The sequence below is a fragment of the Zootoca vivipara genome, chromosome 11 (assembly GCF_965207765.1).
Source record: "Zootoca vivipara chromosome 11, rZooViv2.hap1.1, whole genome shotgun sequence".
NCBI lineage: Eukaryota > Metazoa > Chordata > Lepidosauria > Squamata > Lacertidae > Zootoca > Zootoca vivipara.
In genome coordinates this window covers 54,197,613-54,221,777 of record NC_142594.1, presented here as the reverse complement: position 1 = coordinate 54,221,777, position 24,165 = coordinate 54,197,613, and the positions used below count along the sequence as shown (strand labels likewise).

Below are 24,165 nucleotides of genomic sequence, written 5' to 3'. Positions count from 1 at the left end.
TTAGAAGGCAATTGGGCCGGATCTGTCCCCTGGGCCTTAGTTTGCCTACCCAATGAATCTCTGGGGCAACAGATCCTGCCCTTAGAGGAGAGAGGATCTGAGTTCTGTTTAGCATGAATGGCCCTTCAGATGTCAGCCTCTGGGCCAGACCAGCTGCTATTGCAGTTTGTTTTTTAAAAAAAAGGACAATTAGAAAATGGACCTGGCTTAGTTGTCATGCGCTGCGGTGCCGGTGGGAGCCGTAATGGGTTTATCTGCTTTGCAGGGGGACGCTGACGTGGCCAGATGGTCGGAATTATGTCGGGGATTTCCAGGAAGGCATGGAACATGGGTAAGGATGCTCCCAGGCTCACCTGTCAGGTGTGCAGGGGAAAGAGCTTTGGTTCCCTCTGAATTGTACAGTCATACCTCGGGTTAAGTACGCTTCAGTTTGAGTACTTTCAGTTTAAGTACTCCACGGACCTGGAAGTGTTTACGTCCGGGTTCCGCAGTGCGCGCATGCACAGATGCGCTCTATCGGTGCTTCAGCAACACGCGCTATCGCCGCTCGGATTAAGTACTTTTCGGGGTGCCCTGACACCAATTAAATACTTAACCCGAGGTACCACTGTCCTTCTTGAAGGTGTATAAATGGTACTGCTCTATTCTGCCTCGATCGGACCCCACCTGGAGCCCTGTGTCCAGTTCTGGGAAGCACAATTTAAGAAGGATGTTGACAAGCTGGAAGGTGTGCAGAGGAGGGCAACCATGATGATCAAGGGTCTGGAGACCAAGCAGAACAGTTGAGGGTGTATATGGTACGCTTGCCCTGGAAAGGAGAGGTTGGGGGTGGGATATGATTGTAATCTTCAATTATCTAAAGCAGGCATCCCCAAACTTCGGCCCTCCAGATGTTTTGGACTACAATTCCCATCTTCCCCAACCACTGGTCCTGTTAGCTAGGGATCATTGGAGTTGTAGGCCAAAACATCTGGAGGGCCGCCGTTTGGGGATGCCTGATTTAATTCACTAGTCAGTCAGACTTGATTTCAAGCACTTTTTTACAGAAAGGTTCATTTTACAGATGAAGGTTTCATTCTTGGAAGAATAAATTTCCAGAGTAGTTTTTACAGTTACATCAAAAATTACTGATTTGGTTATACTATCGGAAATACATAGACACACAATTATGAAGTTATTGTTTATATTTGGAGAACTTTTCTGCTGTACTTTATTGGAAGGAGGAAAACAATCATTTCCTTAATAACAATTTAAACAATTTATTTAACTAAAACATTAACATTCTAGCACATTTATCCATGTTTGTTAACCGATGTAGTTAAATGATTTTTTTAAAAAAAACTTAGACTGAGTTTTAGCACACATGAAAAACTTAAAACAAATCCTTATTTCCTGATTAATAGCCTTTGGACTATAATGTTGTTGTTTTTTAAGCAATCTTTAGAAAGATTTTTCCTCTGAAAGCCTTTTATTTTAAAAATCCGATTTAATTTTTTTTTTTAAAAAAAATCCAATTTAAATTTTAAAAATCATTGATTTTTTAATCCACCCTGATACCAAGTAAACACCAGGGTGGAACGGTCTCCTTTGAAATGTGGTGGACTCTCCTTCCTTGGAGGTTTTAAAATAGAGGTGGCATGGAAATATCTCAGGGATTCTTGAGCTGGTCATTCCTGCATTGTAGGGGGTTAGACTAGATGAGCCTTGGGGGTCCCTTCTGGCTGTACAGTTCTGTGGTTCTATGATCATCTTGTTCCTGGCTGCAGGTTTGGCATCTGCCTCATCCCTCGCGCCTCTGAGGACCGCTATGACTGCTACAAGTGTCACTGGAGAGAAGGCAAGATGAGCGGTTATGGGATTTGCGAGTGAGTAAGCCTTGCGAAAGAGGTTGTTTCCACCTCCTCCATGCTCACACCTGCAAGTGGATTGGCTGTTTGTAGGGAGGCTAAGTTATGGGTCTCTCCCCCCCCCCTACATTTCATATTTACCAGCAGGGCCGGTGCTAGGGTATTTGGCGCCCTAGGCGAGGTCACCTTCTGGCGCCCCCCCCCCCCAGTGTGAATGGCAGGAGGGATGAAAAGGGGCACAGAGCCCATGTTGCTGGCCTGGGCAGCGGACGCTGTCTCTGTGCCGCTGCTGGCGCCGCTTCCTCCCGCTCGGCCCAGAGGTGCCAGCAGCTTCTGATTGCTGTGCGCGCCTTCTGGAGGCTGGCCTGGGCGGCAGACACTGTCTCCGTGCCGCTGCCGGCGCCGCTTCTTTCCTGCTCTCGGCCGCTTCCCGCTCGGCCCAGAGGTGCTCCTGCAGCCAATCAGAAGCTGCGGGCGCCTCTGGGCCGAGCGGGAGTAAGCGGCCAGAAGCGGCCGAGAGCAGGAAAGAACCGGCAGCGGCACGGAGACAGTGTCTGCCGCCCAGGCCAGCCTCATGAGGGCGCGCACAGCGGCGGCCTCAGAGGAGGATCGCCTCCCGTGTCCTCCTCCCCACAGTGCCCCTGTTCGCCAGGTGCCCTGGCGCCCCCCAGCCCGAGCCTAGGGACGGCCCTGCACTGCAGGCAGTGACGGGTGGTGGCGGGCGGGCTGACTGGCCAGCACAGCGCCCCTCAATTTCGACGCTTTAGGCAGTGGCCTAGTTTGCCTTTATTAGCGCGCCGGCCCTGTTTACCAGGCATTGCCGGGGTGGGACTAGATGACCCTTGGGTCCCTTTCCAACTTTACAATTCCATGATTTTATACTGCACTAGCTGGCCCAGCCACGCATTGCTGTGGGTCATTCCTGTGACCCCCACCCCATATGTATCCTGCCCCTCCTTCCTCCAACCCATACTGCATAAACATCACAATCCCTAAGCAGGTTATATAAACTATACGTGAAAGTTACCAGTGGAACCAAATGTTAAGAACGAGTTGACTCCCCAGTTTTTCAAAATAAAACCAGCAGTTTAAAAAATACACACTATGAATTGATATTTACGCATTAAAATCCATGTCACGTTTAAATGCCTGGGTAGGCTTGCTTAAGCTTTTAGCAGGCACCAGAACTCTAGGGCCTGCCTAGAATCAATTGGCGGGGAGTTCCAAAGTGCAAGAGTTGCAAAATTGCCTCTAAAATAGATGTTGCGTGCATTTTTCCCAGGTATGGCGACGAGATGGTCTACAAAGGGTATTTCAAGGACAACGTACGCCAAGGGTTTGGCATCTTGGAGAACCCTTCGGACGCTGAGCAGCCATTCAAGTACTCAGGGCACTGGGAAAATGACAAGAAACAAGGCTATGGCGTCTGGGACGACAAAGAGAGGTAAATCACCCATAAGTTTGGAGCGTTTTTCTTTAAGCCACCTGATGTACAGTGGTACCTTGTGTGGGGAGCACGGGATAAAGAACACAGCAGGAGACAGAATGTGGATCGGAAGGTCGCCCAGAATGAAAGCAGGCACCCCCTTTTATTGTAAAGTTTCAGAACTGTCAATGATTAACTAGAGGTGCATCCTTCATCCAATGACAAGTGGTCAACTCCAAAAGAGGTGGTGTCCTTGCATAGGTCACATCCTGCCAACACCCCAAAACTCCACCATAGAGGAAGTGCCTGGTCCTCACATACTCAGACCTCGCCCTGTCACATGCCTACTCCTTAAACATCCCCCTCCTCTCAATCTTGTGACTCTTGGGGTTTTTCCACCACTCTGCCATTTTCCCATTGTCTTCTTCCTAACCTGGGTCTGACCCTTCAGGCTTGGACCAGCCTCCCCTGTTCTAACCTGCTCTAACCGGTTCCATCAGGATCCTCCCAACTCTGGCCAGCCCAGTAGTGACCTGCTGCCCTCTAATGTCCCCCTGACCCAACTAGTGGATGCGTGTTTGTGCATACTGACGTACAGGAAGGTTTGCCAGCACTGTACGTTGTGTTGATAGCTGAGGGTTTTGATAGCTAGCTTTTATCTGATGTGGTTTGCCAGCATCAATCTAAAATCACTGCTACAACCTTGGTTTTAGAACAGCTTAGTTTATGAACAATTTGGAAACAGAATGCTGCAAACCCAGAAGTAGGTGTTCCGGTTTGTGAACTTTGCCTTGGAACAGGCATAGGCAAACTCCGGCCCTCCAGATGTTTGGGACTACAATTCCCATCATCCCTGGCCACTGGTCCTGTTAGCTAGGGATGATGGGAATTGTAGCCCCAAACCTCTGGAGGGTCTGCCTTGGAAGCTAAACATGTTTCGCTTTCTGTTGAGTGTGTTCCGTTTTTAAATTGAGCACACACACACCCCGGCTGCTAATCAGAGGCTTCCTGTTGAGTCTGTCGGCTGCTGAGTCCCAAGCACCCACGCAACACCGAGGTGATATTTGGAGCTTTCGTTTTTGCATTTCATTTTATTTTTGCGTTTTTGTGTGTGTGCCTTTTTTCATATATTTTTTTACTGTGACTTGTTCTTCGTTTTATGGGACCGACTTGTCACTGGGGCTTGTGTCTTCATTTTTGTGACTGTGGCTTGTGACTTCGTTTTTGTGGCTTGTTTTTGTGACTGTGTGGAACCCAGTTCAGCTACTGATTGATTGATTGATTGTGTGGCTGCAGAAATGGATAACACGCCCCCCCCAATCCAAACAATGACTATCATCAGTGCACGTAATTTTTTTAAAAAATCATCTACATACTGTCTTATTTATTTTATAGTACAGTACATTGATTATTGCTTTCATTTTATGGATCAATGGTCTCGTTAGATAGTAAAATTCATGTTAAATTGCTGTTTTAGGGGTTGTTTTTTAAAGTCTGGAATGGATTGATCCCTTTTGCATTACAGTGGTACCTCGGTTTACAAACACAACTGGTTCCGGAAGTCTGTACTGTACTTAACCTGAAGCATACTTAACCTGAAGCGAACTTTCCCATTGAAAGTAATGGAAAGTGGATTAATCTGTTCCAGACGGTCCGCGGAGTACTTAAACTGAAGCGTACTTAACCTGAAGTGAACTTTCCCATTGAAAGTAATGGAAAGTGGATTAATCTGTTCCAGACAGTCCGCGGAGTACTCAACCTGAAGCGTACTTAACCCGAAGCATGGGTGTAATTGGTTCCAGAAGTCTGTTCATAAACTGAAGCGAACTTTCCCATTGAAAGTAATGGAAAGTGAATTAATCCGTTCCAGATGGGTCCGCAGCGTTCGTAAACCGAAAATTCGTAAACCGAGGTGTTCATAAACCGAGGTTCCACTGTACTTAAACTGAAGCGTACTTAATCTGAAGCAAACTTTCCCATTGAAAGTAATGGAAAGTGGATTAATCCGTCCCAGACAGGTCCGCGGAGTACTTAAACTGAAAGTACTCAAACCGAGGCGTACTTAAACCGAGGTATGACTGTACTTTCTATGGGAAAGCGCACCTTTTAGAACACTTTGGTTTTGGAACAGACTTCCAGAACGGATTAAGTTTGGGAACGAAGGTACCACTGTAATGAGATTTTCAGAAAGAGAATCTGCTTGGAATGATTTATCCAGCTTTCATCCTGATATGCTGGCAGGGGCAGACTAGATGAGCCTTGGGGGCCCCTTCCAACTCTACAATTCTGTGATTCCTCTCTCTCGTTATATTTCAGAGGGGAGAGGTACATTGGGATGTGGCAGGAAGACCAGAGACATGGACCGGGGCTTGTGGTCATGCAGTCAGGCGTCTGCTACCAGAGAACTTTCCACATGGATAAAATGGTGGTAAGGATCATTGTGAAATAAAATGTTTGAACTCTTATGCATGTTTGTCAGGTAACCTTCATCAAGCGATTTCTTTTAAAAATATATATATTAAAAATTTTGTTTATGATTTTTAATTTTATACATTTTTAATAATTTTACAGTCATTTTGACATTTCAAAACTTGACTTCCTTCCGCCTCTTTCTGCGGTTCCTTAAATTCATTTTTCATAGTTTCTGCATATCCAAATTAACTGAATTTGCTCATATATTCATCTACTTTAAATATATACGCTTTTATAAAACTGCAGGTTAATACAAGAATCCTGCCAATGTTCTTATCCGTTTCCGGTTTATTTGTAAATATTCAGTAAACCATTTCCATTCTTTTATATATAAAAAAGTTTGTTATCTTGATTTCTTCTTTTTCTGGTAAGTTTCGCCATTTCTGCTTATTCCATGAGTGTTTGTATCCGTTCTTCTGCTGCTGGGACTTCTTCTTCTTTCCATTTTTGGGCGAGTAACATTCTTGCCGCTGTAGTCACATACATAAATAATTTTCCATACAGTTTGGGTAGTTCTGTCCCTATAATTCCCAAAAGAAAAGCTTCTGGGTTTTTGGTTGTTGTTGTTTTTTACAAATGTTATTGTAAACATATTTTTCAATTCATTATATGACACCAAATTGGGAGGGGTGGCTAACACCCCAGAGGACAGGCTCACACTTCAAAATGACCTTAACAGATTAGACAACTGGGCCAAAGCAAACAAGATGAATTTTAACAAGGAGAAATGTAAAGTACTACACTTGGGCAAAAAAAAAATATGAAAGGCACGAATGCAGGATGGGTGACACCTGGCTTGAGAGCAGTAAATGTGAAAAGGATTCAGGAGTCTTGGCAGACCACAAACTTGACATGAGTCAACAGTGTGATACAGCAGCTAAAAAAGCCAATGCAATTCTGGGCTGCATCAATAGGAGTATAGCAATAGGAGTATAATCCCACCTTCCACAGTTATGAGGCATGTTTTGCTAATTTACCTCCCCCTCTCTCCTACGATCTGCAGGGATCTGGGACCCTCCTCCTGGAAGACGACTCAATCTTCGTGGGAAACTTCACCAGAGACTTGACTTTCGTCGGCAAAGTAAGTTGTGGGCTTCGATTGCTCTGGGTTTAAAAGCTGAGAACTGAGCTTGAATGTGACCACATTTGGGTCGGGAAAGAGTTTGTTGTTTGGAATATATTCCTAAAGCCATGCTTTGAAGATGCCGCCCTGCTCTCTGGCAGGGCCGTATTTAGGTTAACAACAACAACAACTTGGTGAAAAGGATCTAGGAGTCTTGGTAGACCACAAACTTGACATGAGTCAGCAGTGTGATGCAGCAGCTAAAAAAGCCAATGCAATTCTGGGCTGCATCAATAGGCGTATAGCATCTAGATCAAGGGAAGTAATAGTACCATTGTATTCTGCTCTGGTCAGACCTCACCTGGAGTACTGTGTCCACTTCTGGGCACCACAGTTCAAGGAGGATACTGACGAGCTGGAACGTGTCCAGAGGAGGGCAACCAAAATGGTCAAAGGCCTGGAAACGATGCCTTATGAGGAACGGCTTAGGGAGCTGGGTATGTTTAGCCTGGAGAAGAGAGGTTTAAGGGGTGATATGATAGCCATGTTCAAATATATAAAAGGATGTCCTATAGAGGAGGGAGAAAGGTTGTTTTCTGCTGCTCCAGAGAAGCAGACACGGAGCAATGATTCAAACTTCAAGAAAGAAGATTCCACCTAAACATTAGGAAGAACTTCCTGACAGTAAGAGCTGTTTGGCAGTGGAATTAGCTGCCAAGAAGTATGGTGGAGTCTCCTTCTTTGGAGGTCTTTAAGCAGAGGCTTGAGAGGCATATGTCAAGAATGCTTTGATGGTGTTTCCTGCTTGGCAGGGGGTTGGACTGGATGGCCCTTGTGGTCTCTTCCAACTCTACAATTCTATGATTCTATGATTCTAACTTTTTTATACCCCACCCATCTGGCTGGGTTTCCCCAGCCACTCTGGGCGGCTTCCAACAGAAATATTAAAATACAATAATTTATTAAACATTAAAAGCTTCCCCAAACAGGGCTGCCTTCAGATGTCTTCTAAAAAATCTGGTACTTGTTTTTCTCTTTGACATCTGGTGGGAGGGGGTTCCACAGGGCGGGTGCCACTACCAAGAAGGCCCTCTGCCTGGTTCTTGGTCCTGGTTTGATGAGGCCCTGAGCTACTAAAGATAATGGGACCCTTTCTATGTCCAGCTGTCCTTTGTCAACAACAAATTGTCACTGCTTTTTGTGTTGAATATATGCTATATGGAAATTTATGGACCTAATAGTTATCTCAAGCCATTTTATTTGTTTATTATCGTATATTTTGGAAATGTACATCCAGTTGTTGTTTTCTTTAATTTTTTGGAGGGGCCCCAAGAGAGTGGGGCCCTAAGCTATAGCTTGTTTAGCTTGTACGTTAATCCGGCATTGCTCTCTGGTCATCATGAGAACCTTGTAACATCAAGAACTTTGTGTTTACATCTTTTTCCTTTTCCCTCCTCAACCCTTTCCCCCTTTAGTGCTGTGTCACTTCCTTTGAGTATGTAAGCTTCATGGGAAGCCTTTTTGTTAGGTATTATAGTAGGGGCCCCAAACTAAGGCCCGGGGGCTGAATCCAGCCCAATCGCCTTCTCAATCCGACCCGCGGACAGTCCGGGAATCAGCGTGTTTTTACATGAGTAGAATGCGTGCTTTTCTTTAAAAGGCATCTCTGGGTTATTTGTGGGGCATAGGAATTTGTTCATTCCCCCTTCCCACAAATATAGTCCGGCCCCCCACAAGGTCTGAGGGACAGTGCACCGGCCCCCTGCTGAAAAAGTTTGCTGACCCCCTGCTCTTGGAGTTACAGTCATAGCTTATGTTGCGTCTTTTCAACTTGCGAATTCGGCAAACCCAGAAGTGTTAACTTCCGGGTTTCGCTGCGCAAGCATGCACAAAGGCATTCTGCGCACTTCACGCATGTGCAGAAGTGCTCTATCGCGCTTTGCACGTGAGCAGAAGCGCCGCTCTGGTTGCAGACTTTTTGGGGTGCAAACGGCACCCCAGAATGGATTGTGTCCGCAAGCAGAGGTACCACTGTATACTGCCTGGAGAACATTGGGGGCATTGGTGAATATTAGGGTTTGTGTGTACCATGGCCCGATAGGGATGATTTAGATAAGGCTTTCCCATCCCCCCTGCAAACCAGGAATCTCAATTTGCCAGAGGAAATGCTATCAGTCGGTTAACCCGACTGTCAATGATGCAAGGCTCCCCGAAATTCTGCTGCCGCTATACAATCCAGGGTACGAATGGTTTCGAACGAATGAATGAAAATTTAACCCAGGCTTTTGGGGGATGATTTTTAGGGCAAGCTGACCTTCCCAAACGGATTCACTCTGGAGGCCACGTTCAGCAGCAAATCGACCCACGGGCTGCAGACTCAAGGAGTCCTGGACACGTCCGGCGACCAGCAGGATGACACCACAGAGAAACTGTAAGTGGGAGTCGACACTGTGGTCTACCTCTGAAAGAACGTTCTTTCATATGTGGTAGACTCGTAACAGGGTAAAAGAGTATTGGGAAATAATTTATAATGAAGTGAAAATAATGTTTAAAAGCACCTTTCCCCAAAAACCCAGAGTCCTTTTTTGGGGGGAGGGGGGGATAATTCAGATGGAAATTCCCAGGTGTCAAAAAGGGATATTTATGTACGCCACTACTGCGGCCCGAGCCCAAAAATGGAAAACGAGCGAGGTCCCAACCAAAGAAGAATGGCAACCTAAGGTCACGGAATAAGCGCAGCTTGGAGACTTAACATATAGAATAACAAGAAGAACATACGTTTGGAGAAGATTGGAAAATGTTTATTGAATATATGGGGGGGGAGGGAATTTTGTACGCTTGAAAACGTGGGCAGCCTTAAGATAAATTCAACAGTGTAAATAGGTTTTGATGGAAGTAATAATGGAATATGGAATGGTTTTGTTTATGTAAAATCTGCAGCGATTTATGCACAGCAAAAGAACCATGGAAAGGGAAGAAGGGAAGTCATTGATTTTATAAGGTTGTTTAAATGAATACTCTAAATTGTAAAACAGAAAATTTAATAAAAACTAGATAGATAGATAGAATAATAAAAAGAGAGCTTGGTTAACCTCTTAAGTAAAACTGCTCCCCCAAATGAAACTGAGGGGACCAGGCTTTGGCCTAAAGCAGGGGCAACTTTCTGCCTGCATTTCATAGGCTTGTCGAGTCAGGAGGGATCCCCAAAGGTCATCCAGTCCAACCCCCTTCCACGCAGGAACTGCAGCTAATCGGTGGCGAATCTTGGGCCAGCCATCCCCTCTTAGCCTAACCTCCCTCACAGGGTTGTTCTGTGAGGGTGAAAATGGAAGCGAGTGGGAACCATGGCTATTACGATTATTTTGTTACTGTTTTACCATGATACAAACACATTTAGAGTCTGTGCTGCCACCTTGAGCTCTTTGGAGGAAAGGCAAGGAATAAATATAATTAAAAGAAGACAACGAACGTAGGAATGGAGAAGCGTTGCCTGAGGTGAAGGATCATTTGTGGCAATTTGATCTGTGCTCTTCTTAATTTAATTTATTTCTTGCCTTTACATCCCACCTCTCCCCCCCCCCCCAAGGAGCCTAAAAGTGGCACACACGACCCTTTCCCTCCTCATTTAATCCTCACGACAACAGCAACCCTGAGAGGTAGACAGGGAGAGGGCAGTGACTGGCCCAAGGTTGCCCGGTGAGCTTCAGATGGCAGGAGTGGAGATTCGAACCCAGGTCTCCCAGGTCCGTAATCCAGCCTTTCTCAACCTTCGATGCCGTTGGACTACAACTCCTATCATCCCCCCCAGCCAGCTTGGCCAGTGGTCAGGGATGACGGGTCTTGTAGCTCAAGAACGTCTGAGAGAAGCTGCTCTAACCACTGCACCACGCTTCCTCTCTTGGCTCATTGACACAGGGATGCTGCCTCCGTTACTCTGCAGCCGTCAAGGGATGGGAAGGCAGGGGTTTGTGTGAATTTGAACGCATTGCAGAGGGTTGGACTAGATGACCCCGGGTGTCCCTTCCGACCCTACAACCCTGATTCTATGGCTCTTGCCCTGAGGAACCTTTCTCTCCTTGTCCAGCCAGCTGGGTCAGGAAGTATTCCCGGTAGAGAAAAGATGGGAAGGCCTCTACAGCCCCTTCCTGGAGTTCATCCACTCAGGCGGTCAAGGGGAAACAGAGGAAGCTTTCATGGGCTTCCACGTTCAGACGAGCAAAGAGCTGCGGAAGTCCCAGGAGTACCTCTTCTGCCACAGGTGAGGAGAAGGGGTTGGGGCGAAACCTGAATGCGGGTCACATTTGAAAAGGGAGCCAAGACCATATAAGCCCAGTCCTGAAAGACCTGCATTGGCTCCCAGTACCTTTCTGAGCACAATTCAGAGTGTTGGTGCTGACCTTGAAAGCCCTAAATGGCCTCGGTCCAGTATATCTGAAGGAGCGTCTCCACCCCCATCGTTCAGCCCAGACACTAAGGTCCAGCTCCAAGGATCTTCTGCTGGTTCCCTCCCTGCAAGAAGCCAAGTTACAGGGAACCAGGCAGAAGGCCTTCTCGGTGGTGGCGCCCACCCTGTGGAACGCCCTCCTATCAGATGTCAAGGAAATAAACAACTCTCTGACTTTTAAAAGACATCTGAGGGCAGCTCTCTTTAGGGCAGCCAGTATAAATGGGTGGGGTATAAATTATTATTATTATTATTATTATTATTATTATTATTATTATTATAATACCTAATTTGCCTTTCCAGCAAATTCCTCTTTAGGCTACTAGATTCTTATTTATTTTATTTCTCATTTTCTCATTTATAAACAGTACAAATTTACTCATCCAATTTAAATTACCAAACATTAATAATCACACACACACACACACACACACACACACACACACACCTTTTTCTGTGGTTGCTCATGTTATATCTTTTATCACTGCATATCCAATTTAAATCCATTTGTTGTTTATCCTATATACTCAATTTAAATTGTTTCCTGGCTCGTTTTTAATTCAATCCTGCTAGTGTTTTAAGCTGTTTGCAATGGTTCTTCAAGCAGTCCTTAAATCTTCCCCATTCTAAATTTAAAAAGCATCTCTTTTTGATTTATTATTCTTCCGGTAACTTTTGCCATTTCTGCATACTCTGAGCTACTCGATTTTGAAGTCACAAATACCAATTTACAGCTGATTGTTAACAGCAGCAGAGCAGTGCACTGCACAAAAATGAGGGATTTGTTAAGGATAACCTAGCAAGCTATCTTAATGATAAAACTTCTGCTGAGGAGGGAAGTCCCGGAAATTCCTTGGAATCTTGTTTTTTATGTTGTACTAGCTGGCCCTGCACGCGTTGCTGTGCGTTAGTCTGTGAAATGGAGGGTAATAGCCCCCCTTCAGATCCCCCTGAGCCTCAGAGTCCCCCTGAGTCGAGGCGAGATACTGTGGAGAGGGCAGGTTTCATCCCTGTGTCTCCCCCCACCCTGTTCTGACCCATTACGTATCCCTGCTCCCTATTCCCCCCCCCCCCGCATCCCCTCCAGACAGGCCCCTACCTCCACTTGGCAATGTTGGTTATTTGGTGGGGGCCTAAGGGTCTGATAATGGCCGCCTTGGTGGTTTCAGTTGCTTGGTTTATGATGTCATTCCGTTTGTGGGTGTGGCTTAGATTTCACAGGAAGGGAGGAGTGGAGGAGGGTATTACGCCACTTGAGGGCGCTGTTTGACTTGGTGGAAAACCAGGTCTATACCTGCCTAGGTGTGTGATTTGAGGGATTTTTGTCCCCAACAACGCTCAGGGAGTGGTCTGGATTGTTGTGTCAAAATTTCAGGACGATCGGTCAAGCGGTTACGGAGAAAAGTGGAAAACGCAGTTTCACGATTTTTACATTTTTATATATATAGATGTTGGATATGTGGCTGTAAAACTTTAATCTGAAAAACCAAATCAAATAATAATAATAATAATAATAATAATAATAATAATAATAAACTGGAGGCAAATCATGTCAGGAGACGTTTTGATGGTGATGGACTACTGCACTATGTTAATCTTTGTCCTCTCAGAGGGACTGAAGAGGCTCCCAGGAAAGTGGACTACCTTGAAGAACTAATTGAACACCAGGAGGAGGACCTGCAAGAATACCTTCACCAGGTAACTTGTTCCACGCTCCCTGAGGTTTCTCTGCTGTTCCAGCTTTGCTGGAGCTACTGTTTACGTAATAGCTAGGGGGGTTAGATGTGATCCTGATAATGCCAAGCAGGGCTGTCTTTAGCCTATGCACCGCCAGGGTGCAAAGATCCGTCCAGCGCCCCCAAATTAACTTTCATTTCGCCTTATGTCACTATTGGGGACGCGGGTGGCGCTGTGGTGTAAACCCCTGAGCCTCTTGGGCTTGCCGATCGGAAGGCCGGCGGTTCGAATGCCCGCGTCAGGGTGAGCTCCCGTTGCTCGGTCCCTGCTCCTGCCCACCTAGCAGTTCGAAAGCACGTCAAAGTGCAAGTAGATATATAGGTACCACTCTGGCAGGAAGGTAAACGGCGTTTCCATGCACTGCTCTGGTTCGCCAGAAGCTGCTTAGTCCTGCTGGCCACATGACCCGGAAAAACTGCCTGCAGACAAACGCCGGCTCCCTCGGCCAGTAAAGCGAGATGAGCGCTGCAACCCCCAGAGTCGTTCGCGACTGGACTTAACTGCCAGGGGTCCTTTACCTTTTTAATGTCACTATTATCATTTGATAAATAGCACTCACACCTGCGTGGCTCCAAAAGGAGTGTTTTGTGTGTGTGTGTGTGTGTGTGTTTTGTTTTAAACCGGCTTTTCTAAAGAAGACAAAGAACACATTGGGAGGTGGTGCAAAGACTCCATGTGTACTGTATGCGCTTACGGAGGTGTCTGAAAGATGAATTGGGTGGGCATTGTGGGCATGCGTGGGAGAGCCATCTCAGCTAGCCTCTCATTGTGTTGTTGTTGTTTAGTCGTTTAGTCGTGTCCGACTCTTTGTGACCCCATGGACCATAGCACGCCAGGCACTCCTGTCTTGCACTGCCTCCCGCAGTTTGGTCAAACTCATGTTCGTAGCTTCGAGAACACTGTCCAACCATCTTGTCCTCTGTCGTCCCCTTCTCCTAGTGCCCTCCATCTTTCCCAACATCAGGGTCTTTTCCAAGGATTCTTCTCTTCTCATGAGGTGGCCAAAGTATTGGAGCCTCAGCTTCACGATCTGTCCTTCCAGGGCGCACTCAGGGCTGATTTCTTTCAGAATGGATAGGTTTGATCTTCTTGCAGTCCATGGGACTCTCAAGAGTCTCCTCCAGCACCATAATTCATTGTGGGAGCAACCTTATTTCTAGAGGAGCTGGGAGGGCCCTTGCGAGCGTGTGTATACGAGTTCTTCTTTCGGAGCCTGTGCGCACTCCCGTCGCTAGATAGACACGTTCTCTTTCTGTCTGTCTCTCCGCTGACCCCACTGCCGCATAGCAGCTCAATACAATATGCTTAGGCGGCTTCAGGGGGGGTGTACCTGCCGCCACCCCAGAATTCGGCGCTTAGGTGCCCTGCACCCCCGGGTAAAGACAGCCCTGACACCAAGGTTGCAAGTGTGATCCTCATAAGAGACTCCATTTCCAACTCTGTGATTGAAGAAAAGGGCAGTTTTATTGCACTCTGTTTTGTGAGTCTTTGCCCTTCGCCCCAGTGGCTGTTTCTCAGCTCTGTATTCCCCTTCTCTGATGTTTGTTTGTTTGTTTGTTTGCTTGTTTGTTTTTTTGTTTATTGCATTTATAAATAAACACATGGTTTTCTCCATGGAGTTCAGTGTGGCTTGCATGGTCCACCCCATCCTCATTTAACCCCCACAACAACCCTGCGAGGTTGGTTAGGCTGAGAATGAGGCCTCACCCACAAACTTCCGTTTGTCTCGTGATTTCTTTTGTGTTTTGTCCCACTGCTTCCCCTGGGAAAACCCGCTCTTTACTGCTGAATCGGAACAAAATGCCAATCGGTTTTCTTGTGTTTCTTTGGATGTAGTCTTAACACAGTTTCAGCACAGCTCTGGAGTCTTGCCTTGAATCTATCTTTCTTTTTAATTGGTTTCACAATTTTATATTCAACATAATCGCCATCAACTGAAGAAGAAATATATTAATCTGAATATCCCCTTGACTTCCCTCAACTTCATCTTCTGGTTCTTTAAATATTTGCTTCTTCTGCTTATTTTATTTTACCTTGAGTTTGAAATCTTTTAACTTAATTTTCTTATATTCTTAACATTTTTATACCAAATCTTTCCAAATTACATCTTACACTTTGTTATTTTCCCAGTTATTGCTCCTTAACTTTTACACTTGTTTTCTTAATTGTAAGTGTTTGCTCGAACCCTGCTCGTGAGTCCACTTCTTTACCAAATGTTTGTATGTACAACATAAATGGTTACCAATCTTAAGTCTCTATTGTCCTTATCTGTAAGTTTTCCCATAAGCTTCGCCATTTCGGTATAGTCCATAAATTTTGCTTGCCACTCTTCTATCCTCAGTGTCTTTTCATCTTTCCATTTTGGGGCTAACAAGACCCTAGCCACTGCTGTAGTGTGCATGAATAACTTCTTCCAGTCTTTTGGAAAATCCTGTCCTATAATACAGGGGTCAGCAAACTTTTTCAGCAGGGGGCCGGTCCACTGTCCCTCAGACCTTGTGGGGGGCCAGACTATATTTTGGGGGGAAATATGAAGCAATTCCTATGCCCCACAAATAACCCTTTTAAATAAAAGGACACATTCTACTCATGGAAAAACACGCTGATTCCCGGACTGTCCGCAGGCCGGATTTAGAAGGTGATTGGGCCGCATCCAGACCCCGGGCCTTAGTTTGGGGCCCCTGCTATAATACCTAATAAAAAGGCTTCCAATTTTTTAAAACATATGTTGTCTTAAACATCTTTGCGTGGACAGGCGGAGTCCTCCCAACCTCCCGGCGACCCGCTGAGCGGAATAAGGACGCATAACAACGTGCTATGGGGATTCAAATTGGCCACAACTTTATTAAGATTCAGATGTAGGGAGACCTTGGCTCAGGCATTGGGCGTTATCCTTCCCAGTCGCCAGCCGGGGTTCTGGGAGACTTCGGGGTTATCCACATGTATGGGGGTTGGGGCTGGCTCTGGAGAGCATATGTTCAAGCAGAGAGAGCCCGCCCCCTATTCGCCGCCGCTGGAAGGGGGAAGTGATGGCGCCTATTGGCATGGTCCCCTTGTTGCCGCAAAGGGGGTGAGGTCTCCGCCTCACGCCCCTCCCTCTAGGAAAATCGCCAAAGAATTCCGCCCAAGGCCTGAAACCCCCAAAGTTGTGACGTATTGCTATGGGAAAGGCGAAACCTGCCAATGCAGGGAAATTCCTTTCCGACCCTTCAACAGCGGCCTTGACGTAGCAGCGCCTGTGTACCTGTGTAGAGAAAAGGTTAACCTGCAAAAGAACATGAATGAAGGGTGTGGAGGGTGGGAGAAGCTCTGGAACCAACTGGTGCTTGGAGGTAAGATTCCAATTCTCTTGTGTGAGCCGGACAGTCCCTCCCCTTGCCTGGCCATCCCCTGGCAACACCTCCCCAGGCAGGATTGGACGCTGGGCTTGGGTAGGCGGAGACCCCTGGCATCCTACCTGGGAAGGTGATGCCAGCCCCCGAACTACCAGGAACTCACCTTTGGGGCCAGGGGGCTGCGTGCGTCCACGCAAAAGTCGCCCCCCCCCCCCATTGATGTGTGGAGCGGTCCTTTTCATTTCATTGTAAATCAATTCCCAATAGCTGAGTCTGGCCTTGAATCTGAATAGGCTCTGTTTTCCCGTCGCTTTTGCAGGCGCTGCACTCTTCTCTGCACCCCCTGGGGAAATTCCTGAAGGCTCTGACTTTGGCGTTCCAGGCCAGCTACTCTGGGATCGGAGCAAACAAGCACCTTCTCAGCATGGCGCAAGAGGAGGTCAAGCATTACGCAAAGAAGATTTGGGAATTCTACCAGTACGTATTTGCACGCTGCGGCGGCGCCCCTCTGGGATGGTCGTTTTTGCTCCCACCACCACTCCCCTGGGCTCCCCTCTGCATCCAACCAGTCCATGACATCTTGTGAACTACCCTTCCCATCTGCCCCAGCCAGCCTAGCCAATGGTCAGGGAAAACTGGAGTCGTAGTCCTCAGTGGAGGAGAGGACTATCGATGGCTACTAGCTACATAGCTGCCAAGTACCCCGTTTTCCCCGGGAAACCCCCCGTATTTACTTACCTTTTCCCGGTGGTCCCCCGTATCACTTCGTCTCCCGTTTTTCTCCGTTATTTTCTCCTGCCGGCGGCCATTTTTTTTCTTTCTGATTTGCCCTTCTATGGGCACCAAAAATGGTCGTCGCCGGCTCCAAAAGTCGCATCTACGCAAGTCCGGAAGTGCATAGACGTGACTTCTGGTGTCAGCGGCGGCCATTTTTGGTGCCCATAGATGGGCAGAGTGACACCGGAAGTTGCGTTGATGCACTTCCTGGCATGCGTAGAAGTGACTTCTGAAGCCGGTGGCGGCTATTTTTGGTGCCCATAGAAGGGCAAAACGACACCGGAAGTTATGTCGACGCAACTTCCGGTGTCACACAGCTGCCGGTCCCGGATTCTGCAGTCCGGGACTTGGAAGGTAAGACTAGCTAGGATGGCTCTGCTCTGCCTCCGCAGTTGGAAGCAGCAATGCTTGCTGGAAACCTCAAGAGGGGAGAGGGTTCTTGTGCTCAGATCCTGTTTGTGGGACGCGGGTGGTGCTGTGGTCCAAACCACAGAGCCTCTTGGGCTTGCCAATCAGAAGGTCAGCAGTTCGAATCCCCGCAACGGAGTGAGCTCCCGTTGCTCTGTCCCACCTCCTGCCAAACTAGCAATCTGAAAGCACGCCAGTGGAAGTAGATAAATAGGAACCGCTGCGGCGGGAAGATAAACGGCATTTCTGTGCGCTCAGGTTTCCGTTGCTCCAGAAGCGGTTTAGTCCTGCTGGACACATGACCCGGAAATTGTCTGTGGACAAACGCTGGCTCCCTCAGCCTGAAAGCGAGATGAGCGCCGCAACCCCATAGTCGCCTTTAACTGGAGGTCCAGGGGTCCTTTACCTTTTGTGGGTTTCCCATAATAGGTTGGCCACTGTGAGACCAGGGTGCCAGGCTAGATGGGCCACTGGCCTGATCCAGCAGGCTCCTTTTATGTTCTCAACACCTGGATGGTTTTTCACCTTAGCTACCGCTAGCATTTGTGAGCCTGAGATCTGGTGTTGAGCCGTGAAGCGTACTTCCTAGCCGATTCTGTCGAATGCTTCTGGACCTGGTTGTTCCAAAACCTGCCTTTTGGGGAAGAATCTCTGCCATTCCCCAACTTTGCCGAATTCCACAGAGCCAGCAGAACGAATTCTCTCTTCTCTCGCCGTACACCCTCAGTTTTGAGTCACTCATGTGGAGGTTGGCTGTGAGCTGATTTTAAGCGGCCCTTAATTTCCTTTTATTTGCTGTTTTTGCCATTCAGGGGCTTGCTGCGTCTTGCGTTGGAGGTCAAAGGTCAACCGTCTACCGAAGGCATGGAGGAGAGGTAGTGGCACGGGGTGGTTTTCTTGCTTCTTGAATACAGGACGCTGCTTTGCACCGACTCAGATCCTTGGTCCAACTAGTTCAATATTGTCTACAATCAGGGCCATCTTAACCATATCTGGCACCCTAGTGCCCAGATCCCTCCGGTGCCCCCCGTGAGTGAGGCGGGCAGGAGGGGTGCGGAGGAGGCAGCCCCAGGCTCGCGCTCCCTGCGCGCCTCCGGAGAACGGCCTGAAGCCGCTCAAAAACTGAGAGGCGCGGAGGAGGAGGCCCCAGGCTCCTGCTCCCTGCGCGAAGCTCCGGAGGCGAGCAGGGAGCGCGAGCCTGGGGCCGCCACGCCACGCCTCTCAGCTGTTCAGGCGGCCCCAGGCCAGTGCTCCCCATGCGCCTCTGGAGAGCGGCCTGAAGCCGCTCAACAGCTGAGACAGAGGCGTGCCTGAAGCCGCTCAACAGCAGAGGCGCGCAGAGGCAGACACCAGCGTCCAGTGCCCCTGATGGCCAGGCGCCTTGCGCCACCCAGCCAGGGTCTAGGGACGGCCCTGTCTACAATGGTTGAAAGCAGCTCGCCAGGGTTTTCAGACAGGGGATGTTCCCAGCCCTACTTGGAGATGCCATTGAGGGTCCTCTACCATTGACCCACAACCCTTATAATATGGGCATAATCCCTGCCCCCCCGCCCCCCCAATTAATTATCAGCTTTATGGGTTCCATCCTAGTCCTATTTTAAAGTGCATTGCAACCTATTTATTTATTTGCGATTAGATTCTACTTCAGTTTCCTTCTAGAGCTCCATCAACCCCCACGGTGTGCTTAGCAACAGGGGATTCTGATCAAAAACAGGTCCCTGCCCCTATGATCCTACAGGAAAAGACCCTCTCCCACGAACCTCAACGGTTGACTCCATACTAACCCGTCTACTTGATTAGAACGCAATATTATTAAACTGATTTGAGGTTTTGTTTTCAATCAAGAGGTGTCTAAATTTTACAAAATAGGAACTCTGCATTTTTTAAAAATAAAAAAAAATTTTTTTATGCTGCTCCGTCTCCCAAGGCCGGTTTGCGAAAAGCAAGCGTCGAACGCAAGGTCCTCTGCGAAGAGCAGGCCGCCTGCTGCTTCTGTTGCAGCCCTTTGTACAAACTTCCCTTTCCGCTTCCTCTGCCTCAGTGACCTCAACGGACCTGCCCTCGTGCTGCCCCTCATCCTGCCGTGTTTCTACCCTGAGCTCTCGATGCTCTACATGCTTTACCACCAGAAAGAGGATGACCTGTATTGCCAAGGGATTGTGGATCTGAGCCTGTTTCCTGATGTTAAGCTGCTTGAATTCCTGGAGGTCCAAAAGTGAGTGGTTGCGGGTGCCGCAGAGATTCTCTCCCTCCCTTTCTATCTCCTGCATGCAAAGCAGATGTTCTCCCATTGAGCTAAAGCACTTTCCCATCATATTTTTGGTCAGTCAGCCTAGCTCAGTATTGCCCACACACTGAAATATTATTATTATTATTATTATTAATTACAGTGGTACCTTGCTTCTCCAACTTAATCCGTTCCGGAAGTCCGTTCCAAAACCAAGGCACCCTTTCCCATAGAAAGTAATGCAAAAGGGATTAATCCATTTCAGACTTCTAAAAAAGGTAAAGGTAAAGGGCCCCCTGACCATCAGGTCCAGTCGTGTCCGACTCTGGGGTTGCGGCGCTCATCTCGCTCTATAGGCCGAGGGAGCCGGCATTTGTCCGCAGACAGCTTCCGGGTCATGTGGCCAGCATGACAAAGCTGCTTCTGGCGAACCAGAGCAGCACACGGAAACACCGTTTATCTTCCCGCTATTTATCTACTTGCACTTTGACGTGCTTTCGAACTGCTAGGTGGGCAGGAGCTGGGACCGAGCAACGGGAGCTCACCCCGTTGCAGGGATTCGAACCGCCGACCTTCTGATCAGCAAGCCCTAGACTCTGTGGTTTAACCCACAGTGCCACCTGGGTCCCTATAAGACTTCTAAAAACAAACCCTAAAACAGCAATTTAACATTGATTCTACTATCTAACGAGACCATTGATCCATAAAATGAAAGCATTACGGTAACAATGTACTACAGTCACACAATAGATCAATAGCTGATCTGGGTTCCACACAGTGGAACATTTCTAGCTAAAAAGCTACTCCAATGACAGAGGAAGTCAAAGAGAGAGTGCCTGCCTCTAGGGCCTGAGCCGACTTGCAACAGCCTCTGGAGAAGAAACTCACAAAAACAGCTTCCAGGGAAGACGTAGCTAATAGCTAGATAAGAATCTGTAGGTTTGGGTATCTTTCTTTCTTTTCCGGGCGGGAGTTGATCGCAGTGTGGATTTGCCAAGCGTGCCTTCCTCTTAGCACATTTCTCCGTTGCATCCTGAGTTTGAGTGTCTTCAAAGCCCATGACACCTTTGGTGAAGGCTGTTCTCCAACTGGAGTGCTTGCAGGCAAGTGTTTCCCAGTTGTCGGTGTTTATACTACAATTATTTAGATTGGCCTTGAGACAGTCTTTAAATCTCTTTTGTTGGCCAACAAGTCTTTAAATCTCTTTTGTTGACCACTAGCATTACACTTTCCATTTTTAAGTTCGGAATGGAGTGGTTGCTTTGGAAGACGATCATCAGGCATCCACACAACATGACCAGTCCAACGAAGTTGATGTTGAAGAATCTGCCTCTCTGGCTGGAAGCAGCATTGCTTTTGAGTAATTGAGTAATTGAGTAATTGAGTAATTGAGTAATTGAGTACCAGTTATCTGAGTACCAGGTATCTGAAGAAGTGTGCATGCACACGAAAGCTCATACCAAAATAAAAACTTAGTTGGTCTTTAAGGTGCTACTGAAGGAATTTTTTTTTATTTTACTGAGTACCAGTTGTTAGAAACTGCAAGAGAAGAGAGAGCTCTTATGCTCAGGGTTTCCCACAAGGCATCTTGCTGGCCACTGTGAAAACAGGATGCTGGACTAGACAGGCCACTGGCTCACACCAAAAGGCTTGTGTTTTGTTCTTATCCTGTTTTCCCTAACGCCTTTGGGAAGCCCACAAGCAAGCCTTGCTGCTCCGGACGCACGCTTTGCGATCAAATCCCTCTTCCGCCCTTTGACCGGCCTCTTCTCGTTTCAGATATTTGTGGCCCCTCAAAGATCTGACGCTAACAAGTAACCAGGTAAATCTGCCCTCAAGTTCTCTTCTGGTTCACGTACGCAGTGAGGTGGGATTGGGCCACTGCAGGTGACAGCGAGAGGATGCCTGAAAAAAAAATAGAAACAGATCCCACATGCAGCGGCGGAGAAAGCCAATTGGGTGCCTGGGGCAGCGCGCATGCCCTGTGCCCAGGGGCGCAGAGCCTGCGAGCACCCAAGCCACCGCGTCACTCCCAGGAGAAACGCATGGCTCGGGCGCGCTGCAGGCCCCGCTGTGAGTGCCACCCGGCATTTTGTCACCCCCCTCAGTGGTGGAATAATGAAGCTTCCTCACTTGCAAGTGTGGGAAGGGACCATAGCTCTGGAGCAGGGCACCTGCTTTTCATGCACAAGGTCCCAGTTGCAAGTGGATAATAAGTAAATAAATAGGAACAACAATAATTCTATATATGTGTGTGTGTGTGTATTTTAGAGACGATCACTGGTCAAAGACCGCTGCTTTCTATCTGCTACTGAATGTCTACAGAAGCTGATGTAAGTTGCCACCCATTTATTTTTTAAGTGGAGAAACAGTTAACAGCAGAAATTTGTTTTCTTTTTTCCCCTCTTCCTTTTTCTTGACATTTTCTTTCTTTCTTTGACAAAGTAGTAATCATAAATAAATAAGAATAAGAATGTGCACCCCACCACCGAGACCATTCCATTGTAACTATCCAACGTCCCAAAATTTCAACACCTCTTGCAATGGTTTGACCCCCTTTCCGTTTTAACAGTACACATTCTACAAACACCCTCCATAGCTCTTCAAAATCATTTCTCCTGCATGTTGTTGTTGTTGTTGTTGTTTAGTCGTTTAGTCGTGTCCGACTCTTCGTGACCCCATGGACCAGAGCACGCCAGGCGCTCCTGTCTTGCACTGCCTCCCGCAGTTTGGTCAAACTCATGTTGGTAGCTTTGAGAACACTGTCCAACCATCTCGTCCTCTGTCGTCCCCTTCTCCTAGTGCCCTCAATCTTTCCCAACATCAGGGTCTTTCCCAAGGATTCTTCTCTTCTCATGAGGTGGCCAAAGTATTGGAGCCTCAGCTTCACGATCTGTCCTTCCAGTGAGCACTCAGGGCTGATTTCCTTCAGAATGGAGAGGTTTGATCTTCTTGCAGTCCATGGGACTCTCAAGAGTCTCCTCCAGCACCATAATTCAAATTCTCCTGCATATTCCCATCTTAATTTAATGGCACATGTTAATTTATCATTAATAGCTATATCTCACACCTCTTCATACCATTCTTCCATTTTATATTCTGCTTGCCCCTTCCACTTCCTAGCTATCATAATTCGTGCAGTTGGCAATAAATTTGTGAGCAAGTCCTTCCTAGCCTGGGAACCTTCCACTGTCAGGAAAAGGGCCTACTCACAAGGAGACCCCTGGCAGAGACACATGCCCGACCGGCATGTTCCCTGTTTCCCGGGCGATCGTTCGGGAGCTTCCGAGCCTTCCTCAGCCCCCGGACTTCCAGTGATGGATGTGGGAGTACATCAACACACTCTTAGCATCTGCAGATACTTGCACAGTTGTGTAACAGACCACAGCAACTCAGCATTCTGGCTACGCTAGTTTATTTACACATAAACAGACACGGAGCACAGAACATGGCTCCCTCTCTCTAGTATCATCCAGCAAAGAGAAAGAACAAAGGAACAACAGTTCCACTTAGGGACACAGTAAGGCAAACATCCTGTCTATGTCACTTCCCACCCTGTGGAATCAAAACACATACCCAGTCATGTGATAGACAACAAACCCATGACGGGGAATGAATCTCCCATCGTAAATTAATAATAATGCTACCACTCCACTTTGGGTCAGCTTTAACCCATGTGTTGTCTTTTTCCTTCTTCCATGGTGTTGGAGGCAGATTGAATGGTTCTCCACCTCCTTATCCTCACAACAACCCTGTGAGGTGGGTCCGGTTGAGAAATTGTTGTTGTTTAGTCGTGTCCGACTCTTCGTGACCCCATGGATCAGAGCACGCCAGGCACTCCTGTCTTGCACTGCCTCCCGCAGTTTGGTCAAACTCATGTTCGTAGCTTCGAGAACACTGTCCAACCATCTCGTCCTCTGTCGTCCCCTTCTCCCTGTGCCCTCCATCTTTCCCAACATCAGGGTCTTTTCCAGGGAGTCTTCTCTTCTCATGAGGTGGCCAAAGTATTGGAGCCTCAGCTTCAGGATCTGTCCTTCCAGTGAGCACTCAGGGCTGATTTCCTTCAGAATGGATAGGTTTGATCTTCTTGCAGTCCATGGGACTCTCAAGAGTCTCCTCCAGCACCATAATTCAAAAGCATCAATTCTTCGGCGATCAGCCTTCTTTATGGTCCAGCTCTCACTTCCACACATCACTAGTAACTTCCTATAAGCTGAGTTGGGCCATGAAATTTGGTCTGACTCTCTTAACTCAGCCGCCCCCAACCCTATTGCCCTCCAGCCTGGCCAGCATGACTCTGGGTTGACAAGGTTCCCCATTCCTCCATAGGGACTAGCAACTTGCTCATTCACCAAAAGGAAAGCGGAGATTCCCAAGGCACCCAATCATAGGCCCTATCCAAATCGAGGAGGAATAAGCCCACAGTCGC

At 47.6% G+C, this 24,165-nt stretch overlaps 1 protein-coding gene across 2 annotated transcripts in view; it reads left to right on the top strand.

The window, feature by feature from the left end:
- ALS2CL (ALS2 C-terminal like) overlaps positions 1-24,165 on the top strand; it is a 76,343-nt gene that overhangs the window by 47,841 nt on the left and 4,337 nt on the right. For both annotated transcript variants that reach the window (XM_060280995.2, XM_060280996.2), the window contains exons 11-23: positions 266-331; positions 1,767-1,865; positions 3,130-3,291; positions 5,590-5,701; positions 6,749-6,826; positions 9,112-9,239; positions 10,893-11,066; positions 12,863-12,950; positions 16,644-16,801; positions 18,322-18,384; positions 19,551-19,724; positions 21,516-21,558; positions 22,008-22,069. In XM_060280995.2, the coding sequence (XP_060136978.2) occupies positions 266-331; positions 1,767-1,865; positions 3,130-3,291; positions 5,590-5,701; positions 6,749-6,826; positions 9,112-9,239; positions 10,893-11,066; positions 12,863-12,950; positions 16,644-16,801; positions 18,322-18,384; positions 19,551-19,724; positions 21,516-21,558; positions 22,008-22,069 (1,407 nt within the window). The remainder of the gene's footprint in view (positions 1-265; positions 332-1,766; positions 1,866-3,129; positions 3,292-5,589; positions 5,702-6,748; positions 6,827-9,111; positions 9,240-10,892; positions 11,067-12,862; positions 12,951-16,643; positions 16,802-18,321; positions 18,385-19,550; positions 19,725-21,515; positions 21,559-22,007; positions 22,070-24,165) is intronic.